Here is a 10,108-nt window from a genome sequence, read left to right on the forward strand (position 1 = left end):
ATTGAGTTATGTCTATTAACATGGTAAATGTCAAAATACAGTGAAAACTCACAAAATTTCTGTGCTCTTTTAAAAACGATTTGGAAATGATAGCCTTCTTAATTTTCAATGCCACTACAGATGAATTTTGATAAATAGGAAATTTAATTCAAAGAAAACCAAGAGACAGAAATATTTTGTAAGCTTTCAAGTCTAGTTTTTGGACACTTAAAGATGGGAGAACGATTGAAAAATACTATACCGCTTTTGAGAACAACTTCTTCCTTTGGTTGTGGTTTAGGTTCAGGAAGTAATTTGCGAACTTTCTTTTCCCCTCCAAGCACTTAAAAGAACAGGATTTCAAATTTTGAAGTGAATTCACGTAAAAACTAAACTTCAACAAGAAAAATGTCTCTTTCAAAACTAGTTAACTAGAGTGCCTCAAGTAATAATTTTTGTTGCACATAAATATCACAGAATTTAAAAGCAAATAATCCACCTTATGACATCTCCTCTGCAACCATCTATATAACTTTGTCATGAAATTCGATTGTATTAACTGTAGGCAAATTTATTCATCTTAAATGAGCGTAGAAGATGTTGTCTATACTGACTTTATGAATCTTTCATCAAATTACAGAGTTCTTGACAGCATCTTTGCCCCAATCTGCAACCGTAGATTGCCAAATCTACATTGATATCTCCCTGATCATTAATTACATTAAAATGATATTGCTAGGTGTTAGTGTCATCATTCAGTCTTCTCCAGTGATGAGAGAAGAAAACCAAGGGACCTGGTTTATGACCTTGATGTTGGGAAAGGACCAAATCGTTTTCTGAACAGAAGGGAAATATCCTTTCTTAAGGTCTCCTTTTTGAAATAATTCTGACTTATAGAACTATAGAATTTGAAAGCTGGTGTTGGAAGCTTATTTTTAATGAATAAAAAAATGTTCTTGAATTTAGACTAAAAGTGACCCATGGAATTCTAAATTAACTTCCTTTTGTGTCTTCAGTGAATCCTGGGCTTGGTGGATGATGTTATTATGTAGAGAAGCCTCCTATTCCTACCACAGTCCTCATGGATTTGAATGGAAACAAGAAGAGAAATACTTGGAGATTACTGAACCACTTTACCTCCCTCCTGTTGTCAATAAAAATCTAATTTAAAAACATTATTTATTTGTGTCACATAACATTATATTTGTTCACTCATATGAAATCTGAATTTCTTAGATATTTCTATAAAATGTCCCGTTTGGTGTTTTAAATAAGACATTTGAAATCATTAAATAGCTTTGTTATGTGATAAAGATAACCTTACCTAACTCTTACTCCAAAAATTTAAACAAATAAAGGCAAATACACAAATATTTCACTTTAATGATCTTTTTTCTAACGTCAAGTATTTTAAGTAAAATTTCACCATTAAACATTAAATTTTTTTATCCTTGATAAACTGTTCTGGCCTTCAATACTATTTTAGAATTACCAGTATTCTTAATGTATAACTATTTTCATTGATCGAACCTGGAGAGATCACACATCTAATTAATCCAAGTTGGGATGGTGTGACATCCTTTACTTACATAATGGACAAAGTGAAAACACATCTGTTCACTTGTTTTTCAATATTACTTTATTTTTAAGATCTTATTGACATTTGAGACTCAGGTGCAGAGCACACGACTGTAGCTATTATTTTTAAAATGATTATATGCCATTACTTTCCATTTTAATGTTTATGAGTAGCTTTGTAATAATCTTTTACTAGTAAATATGCATAGTAACATTATTTTGTAAACTCCATTTTATAAATCAGGAAATGTATCTTCAGATAGGTGATTTTTCCAAAATTCCAGAGTGAATCAAGAACAGATTCAATTGCTGGGTCTGAACATCCTGATTCTTAAACGAAACACTGCTACTTGGTATACTTACTAGAAAAATTAACAATTTTATTTTTAAAAGATGTTTTCTAGACTTTTATGATCCACTTATTTTTCTTTAGGGTTTAAGTTTAGTTAGGGAAAAATATCGTTTAAAGAGAAATAAATTTTGAAAAATGACCTGCAATGATAATGAAATTTCTCTAAAACATGAGATCTGTACACCTGAAAGAATGTCTTTAGCTTAGTGAGAGGAAAGTGACAGAAAAGCCATGAGGAAATTCCTATGAATCATTTTATTAGTATAGAAAGAGGATATGACTTTTTTTTAGTGCTTATAACACTGGCTAAAATATTGTTTTTCAAGACAAATTCTAAAACTTTCTACTACTAGCTCTCAGTATTTTAACCTAAGATGTGTCCTGATATTAATTTCACCTAACCAGTAAAAGGTGATGTTTTGAAGTTTAGGAAAATGCGAGAACACATATGTAGATGAGACAAAGATAAACAACATTTATCCATAGAATGTAGGAAATTGGTGGGAGACAAAGGAAGCAACACTGATGAGCCAGGACCATAAAATCTACAGAAAGACATGAAATGAATGACACTACTATGATTATTTTAAAAAGAAAAAGAAAAGAAGAACACTCTAGAGGGCAGGAAGAGCAAGGAGTCAGATGAAGGGATACTGCATATTAATATATTTTCTAGACTGTGAAATACCTTTCAGAGGTTTAAGCTCCACTTTTTCTGGAACCTCAGGTTTTTCAGGAACTTTCTTCTTTGAAACAGCTTTAAAGAATATGAACTTACTTTTATTATTTGTATATTTAAACTAATGTGAAGCAAATTATTAAATACTTGCTCCAAGAATCAAAATCAAGCTTTGTTTATAACCAAAAAGCATTAACAGCAGCCAAGAACAGCCACCAAAGAACATACAAGAGGCATTCAAACCATGAAAACAGATTGCAGTTTTACTCCAAAGTTGAACAGTAAATTAAAGTCTGGTTGAGACGGAAGACAGTTTTTGTTTTTCATAGGAGGAAGCAATTTTCCTTTGAGTATAAATTTTACATTAAGGGAAATGTATTTAAGTATGTGTCCTCATGGCGCATCAGTCAGCAGATGGGTAGCCTTTTAATAAGTGCTCACTTTTTCTATGTCTGACTTAAAATACCAGAAGTTCCCTCTGCAGGCCAGGAGGGGTGTAAAGGGGTGAGAATCATTAGAAGCAAAGTCTTTCTCTGGAAGATTCTGTCTTTGTACATGTGTAGGTGAGAGTGGGAAAAGTGCTTATCTAAGATTATATGTAGATTATTTTAGATTGGGACATCTCATGACACCACAAATAAGACAACATTTAATTAAAATAACAAGAATAATATGCTTTCTCCAGTTTATTTCAGCTTTTAAAGATGCTGATGTTTTTAAAATTAAGCAATATTACATCGATTCAAAGAAAAATCTAAATGCAAAAAGAATGAAGGGAGGTTTAACAATGGGAAGAGCACTGGATAGCAAATATATCCATAACCACTCTTTCTGGCTAAGCCAAGAGGACCACCACAGAACACAACTGGGTTTTTACTGAGTTGCAAAAGAAAAAAAAGTGGAGGGGCAGTGAGAGATCATTCACATGCTTTCCTTTCATGGTATATGAGCACATAGCTATTGGATGTCATAAATATATTACTTACTATATATTTAAAAGCACATGACATACTTTAAGAACAAAGTTTTGGCCTTTGTATAAATTTGTTACTGCAATATTAAAAATATCTTGTAAAGATTTCTTATACATTCCACATGCATAAGAGCCCAAAGATATGCATAGCAATCAGGCTTTGAAATCAGAAAACCCTTCCTCCCCACTCCACACAAGAAAGTTGGTTGGACAGGCCCTGCATCCAGATGTCCAGGATGAAGCTAACAATGCACTTTTTGACATCTAGGACAGCGGGCATGGCCTGCCAAGGCACCCCCAGGCTCCTGGAGCAGCAGGAAACATGGGTCTTTATGTAATTCCCACGCTAAGTCATGTCTGGAAGCGCACACTTCCAAAAGTAATAAATTTTTGCAAGCACTATTTCAGACGACTAGACAGAAGTTTGAAGCAAGTTAATACAACTTTGGAAGTGGTATTTTATACCTTTAAGTTGGGCTATTTTCTCCTTCACGTCTTCCTTAGGTGGAGCAGGAGCAGGAGCTGGGGGCCTTGGTTTGAGTTTTGGTTTCTCAACAACCTTCTTTTCAGGTTCAGGTTCTTGAAAGAGTATTTCAGGAGTGTTAGTGTACATATACATATGTTAATTAGTATGTGGATATACACTATATTCAGTCGAAATTTAAATATACATATGAAGTAAAAAGTTTTATTTTTTGGATATATAATATTAGTGTCCAACATAAAACATAAAAATATCAACACTATACACAGATGATGAGAAATATAGCAGAGGCACTAATAAAAACAACAAAGGAAGCATCCACATAAGGCACATTGACATGAGACAAACATTACAAATGATGTGGATACATAAGAACAAGACACACATTTAAAACACAGAACATCATACATACGGGTGTAGAGACCTACTATACACGTAGAACAACATAAACCATGTATATTTCAAGATGAAGAATATGATGATGAAGATTTAAGACCAATTGAATACCTTGTACTGGTATTTCTTCTGGCTGTGGTTCAGGTTCAGGTTCTTCAGGCTCAATATACTTTTCAATTTCACGTTCTTTAAAGAATGTTGACAAAGGATAAGAGATTGTAATGTAAGATTCTTCCAAAGACACACAAATTTCACGTAGATGCAAAGATTATAGCCACACAAACAGAAATATACAATTCATACAAATTCGCTTGTCTAAAAAAAGAGATAAGATTTCTATTTTCTTATACTTGAACTTTTTATTAACTATTTTATTCGAAGTATGTTGATGGCAAATGAGATGACTTAAAATTTGACATTGGCTTATCATTGAGGATCCAATGCAATTATTCCAGTTTTACCTCAGTAAACTATATCTTTGGAATTTATAATTACCATCAAGAATAATCAAATAATCCAATTAAAGATTTCAAAAGAAGTATAACTATTTGAAAAAATGAAGGAAACGTGACAGATGCTTTTGCCTTTAATTTCAAGAAGGAATGCCACCTTATAAATAGTTTTGTATTTCTAAGTTTTCATTTCTAAAAGGAGTTTCCAAGAGATTAAAAAAATTATATTTACATAAATATATATATACCTTCAACAGGGGGAGGCACTTTTCTACCAATGGTTATGGATGCTCTTTCTTCATATATTATTTCCTCAGCAGACTCTTCAACTTAAAAAACACAGTATTTTATTTTAGACTGTATTTCAAATAGAATACTGTAACTGTTAAGTTGCAACATATCAACCATCAATAACTTTACTACATAAGACAGACAACAGATAAATACAAAAGACTCATCTACAACCAAAGTAAGATGATAAAGACGATTGTCGTCTTTCCAAGATTTATAGAGCAGCCGTGTACCTTCGACAATTGGAGCTTCTGGCTCTTCAGGGATAGGGACAGACACTTCCTCTTCTGGGACGATTTCCTTGGGCACTTCAGGCACTTTAAAGATATTGATTTTGTTTACTATTAAGAATTTAGAAGATGTGCAAGATTCTGCAAAGAGCAGGCAAAGAATATAGGAGAAAGAACTTCACCTTATAAGACTTTGTGGGGAAAATGGTTTTGAGGGCATGATGCTCTTTTGGACATCCTAATTTTACAAATGAACCTTCTCAGCCTTCTTCATTTGCTTCTCTTCCTCTGTGGACCCTTAAATGTAGGTGTTCTCTACTGGTCTAACTTCAATGCTTTAAAAAATTTGCTCTACATTCTTTGAGCAATCACCCCTGCACTCTCAACTGTTATTTCCATGTGTATGACTTCTGGATCTACATCTCAAGCCCCGATCTGTTCCCTAAGCTCCAGGTGCACATTCCCAACTTCTATACTTGAAGAATGAAAAATATATTACTATCTTCTTTCTAATATCTGTTCAAGGACCCTATGAACCATTCTCATGGCCATCAAGCTTCAACCCTTAGAATCATCTTGGGCTCCTCTATTTCCCTACTTGCTCTGATAATAATCAGACATCAGCTGAATCTCATCTCCCTCAAATCCCATCTCTGTTTCCATTTCTACCACGACTGATCTTGTCCAGCTCTTAAAGACCTAAATAACAGCAACGACTCTTTACTATTATCACCATCTTCCAACAGCTTGAACTGCTGCTAGTTACCTTTCTGAAGCCCAACTCCTATTAATTTGTACACCTGCTCCAAAACCTTTGACAATTCCTGTTCCCTACAGAATAAAGTACACGCCTTATACTGGCATTCAAAGAATCCAAAATATGACCCTCATCTTTATATCCAGCCTTATCTTTCAAGATATCCCACAACCAATTCATACTTAAGTTACACAAGTTTATTTGACAGTCCTTGAACTTCCTAGACTCTTCTACCTCTGTGCTTTTTGATATAATCTTGCCTTTGCTTAGAATACCATTTCCTCAATTGCTATATTGAGGAAGCAACCAAAATCAATCAAAGCTTACAATTGTGCTTCTTTCACACAGCTTTCCCTGATCCTCTGCCTGAAATTGGTCTTTCTTGCCTCTGTTTCTGTAGCCCTTTATCCTCACTCTGTAGGTGTGATCGCTTCCTGTCTGTGCTAGAGTTGTGCTATACTTTCTTTCTTCTCACCAGACTTAAGTAGCCTGAAGACAAGATCAGATCTTATCTTTTCTAACACAATGTCTTGTTTATGGTAAACATTCAACAATGATATGCTGAATTGAGCTGTTCTACACACCGAGTGAGAGGAGGTCCTTTTCTACCGCATGTAACCACATCACAGCACAACTGACTCTCATTCACTTTTTCCCCTCTTGCTTGTTTGTCTCATTTTCCCTCTTTGCCCTCTTTATTTTCCTCTATTTTTCTGTAAAATGTGGTTTTGTGTAAACTTATACTTCAGTATTTTTTTCCCTAAGAATTATTAAAATGCTCAGATAGCATTCAGAGAACATATTTTTTCTCTTCATGGTAAGTACCTTTTTCTGGCAGGACTTCTCGTTTTTTGGTGACAGGCACAGGTTCTTTCTTTACTGGAACAAGTTTCTTGGGCACCTCAGGCACTTTGAAGATATTAGTTTCATTTTAGAAAGAGTACATAAAAACAACTTAAAATGTTAAGAATAAAGAACCTATAGTTAATGGAAGAGCATTAAAATTAATGGAAACACAGTAAGGACGTTTTTGTCCCCAGTTACGCAACAATGAGGACAACTTAATTCGATTCCACTTTAAGACATCACAGTAGTTCTTTTTTTTTTTTTTATTAGGATGTCAGTGATGACATGAATACCTTTAGCTTCTGGTTTTTCTGGCTTCTTAACAGTTGGGACTTTCTTCACTGGGACAACTTTCTTCGCCATCTCAGGTACTTTAAAGATATTAGTAGTATTTAATAATATAAAATTGCAAGGTGCAATATATACACATTAATTTGACAAGTATGTTCAACACTTTAACATACGGATGAGAGTTAATTACGTGATACATCACAATACATAGTAAGGAAAGAGTGTCAAATTTTAGACAGCACACAAAAACGAAGTGAATATTTATTTATTTTAGTATAAGTACCTTTAGGAGGAGGAGCTTCTGGTTTTTTGATGACAGGCACTTTCTTCTCTGGAACAATCTTCTTGGGCTCTTCAGGCACTTGAAAGATAGGAATTTCTTTTAGAGTCAGATGATTATGATGAAAAGTTTAATGCAAAGGAATGAATAAAAAAAGATCACATCTAATTCCTTGGTATGCACACTGGAAAATTCTGTAGGACCAAAGCTTTATGTGTGCAAATGACTTTTGTTCTTGCCAATGAAGCCAAATTTCAAGTAAGGAGATAGCAGACGGACATTTTACCTTGAAGAAGACATGTAATAGACATAAAAATCAAATGATGTATTTTCCCACGCAATGGGTCCTGCCTTGTACCTGCTGGTGGGGGCGCCTCTGGTTCCTCCTCTGCAACAGGAACTGGCTCTTCCTCTTCAGGAGCAATTTCCTCGGGTTCTTCATATACTTTAAAGATATAGTTAATTTTATTTCAAAGTGTGGAACAATATTCTAAAATGCACAAATCATCAGACATATATCATCTTGATTTCTTCCTTTGTTTCAATTAGTATCTTTTCTTATTTTTGTTAAGATGAAATCTATCTTATTTGCACTGACTTCTGTTTCTACTGATTTGAATTCTTGGAAAACTCTTTTGGTGTTTAATGCCATTTATAGTCATTCGTTCTCCTATTCTACTTTCTCTGTACATTAGAGAAACTTTGTTTAATACAGCTTATGATGATGTTCTATGGAGATGCTGCTGACTGATAACCCAAAACAGATTTGAGATCGGTGCTAATTAAGCATGATGAAGTAAGACAAATAATTAAAGGATAGAAAATGACCAAGAGATACTGAATTAGAAAAGAAGAGGAACAAGGCTTAAGTTAGAAATAGTCACAAGTGGCAAGCTCATTAGCGGTCTTACGTGTACCTTCTGGAGGAGGCGGCTCCACTTCTTCGGGAATAGGAACAGCTGGTTTCTCTTCCACGACAGGTTCCTTTGGCACCTCTGGCACTTTAAAGATATTAGGTAGTTTTACTTCTGGGCAGTTGAGAACTACATGACATTTATGCCACATCTAGTTCGCATCTAGTTCAAATAACCCAGGGACAGATCCAAGAACAAAATTCACAATTAGGCCAATAAGTGATCTGTTCTTGGACCCACAAAGTGGGGAGGAAAATGTGGCCTATTAAGAATAACAAAACCACGTCAGCAAACTCTTCCAATGCTCATAATAGATCTATCAGTTTTTGAAAAAATCAATGATGCTATTTAAAAACTTTTAAACCCTAAACATCCAGAATAGCAGGTTTGTAGTTCTAACAAACAAAAGGGTTTCCTATAGTAAGTGACTTCTGAGACCGAGAGTGAGCGCTTTTCTGCAGATCTCATTAGTGACATGTACCTTTGGGTGGTGGGACTTCCGGCTTTTTGGGAACAGCTACTTTCTTTTCTGGAACAACTTCTTTTGGAACTTCAGGCACTTTAAAGATATTAGTATTTTAATGTTATGAAGAATCATTAGTAAACTTTCATCACATTTACACAGAACAGGACACTTTTTAAAAATTGGAGGCTGTGTCTGCCTCCAACAAATGGTGGACAGCTGCATGTACCTTTAGCAGGCGGGACTTCTGGCTTTTTGGGAACCACTGGAGGCACTTTCTTTTCAGGAACAACTTCCTTGGGCACCTCGGGCACTTTAAAAAGTATTAGCAGTTTTTAGCTCATAGTTTCAATGACACATGGAAATCATTAAGTCGAGCAGCCAAACATGACATTTTAAGGACAGAGATTTTTCTGTAGGAGTCAGTGGCAGTGAGAAATACCTTTCACTGGTGGTGGTTCAGGCTTTTTGGCAATGACAGCAGGTGGTTTCTTCTCTGGGACAGGTTTCTTAGGTGGCACAGTCACTAAAGATATTAGAAGTTATGTTTCAGAATCAGTGAAGGTAAGTGAGGTACAAGACTAAAGCTCATAGTGCCCAGACTTTCAGGGTAAGAAAGGCAAAAGATTGGCAAAGGCAACCCAGCAGCCGGCCAAGTACCTTTGCGGGGAGGGGCGGGCTCTGGCTCTTCCACCACTTCAGCTGGAGGCTCTTCCGGAACAACTTCCTCAGGCTCCTCATACACTTTAAAGACATAAGCTCATGTTAACACTAGAATTGAGTAAAGTATATGAAATATTTTGCAACAAGATGTTTACAACACTAAGGAGAGAGTTTTTATTTTAAAACATGCTAGTTTGGATACTTTCATAATTACCTTCAGGGGGAGGACTTTCGGGTTTGGGAGGAATAGCTTCAGGCACTTTCTTTTCTGGGACAGCTGCCTTTGGCACCTCAGGCACTTTAAAGATATTAGTATTTTCATGATGAGACAAAATAAAGACAAACGAGCAGTATCAAACACAGCGACATGGGGGTGACTACCTTTGGCTGGTGGGACTTCCGGCTTTTTAGGAGGCGCCGCAGGTACTTTCTTTTCAGGAACAACTTCCTTGGGAGCCTCGGGCACTTAAAAGATATTAG

At 35.3% G+C, this 10,108-nt stretch overlaps 1 protein-coding gene across 1 annotated transcript in view; it reads right to left on the reverse strand.

Moving 5' to 3' along the window:
- Positions 1-10,108, reverse strand: part of TTN (titin) — a 265,933-nt gene that overhangs the window by 113,731 nt on the left and 142,094 nt on the right. The window contains 17 exon segments of the mRNA XM_046658450.1: positions 242-322; positions 2,598-2,666; positions 4,027-4,140; positions 4,553-4,627; positions 5,142-5,222; positions 5,418-5,501; positions 6,997-7,080; positions 7,311-7,388; positions 7,592-7,669; positions 7,947-8,033; positions 8,506-8,589; positions 8,984-9,061; positions 9,195-9,278; positions 9,408-9,491; positions 9,626-9,709; positions 9,843-9,926; positions 10,010-10,108. The exon segment at positions 10,010-10,108 is cut by the window's right edge and continues 30 nt beyond it. Of these exon segments, the coding sequence (XP_046514406.1) occupies positions 242-322; positions 2,598-2,666; positions 4,027-4,140; positions 4,553-4,627; positions 5,142-5,222; positions 5,418-5,501; positions 6,997-7,080; positions 7,311-7,388; positions 7,592-7,669; positions 7,947-8,033; positions 8,506-8,589; positions 8,984-9,061; positions 9,195-9,278; positions 9,408-9,491; positions 9,626-9,709; positions 9,843-9,926; positions 10,010-10,108 (1,428 nt within the window).

This window comes from Equus quagga, chromosome 4 (genome assembly GCF_021613505.1).
Source record: "Equus quagga isolate Etosha38 chromosome 4, UCLA_HA_Equagga_1.0, whole genome shotgun sequence".
In the NCBI taxonomy this organism is placed as follows: Eukaryota; Metazoa; Chordata; class Mammalia; order Perissodactyla; family Equidae; genus Equus; species Equus quagga.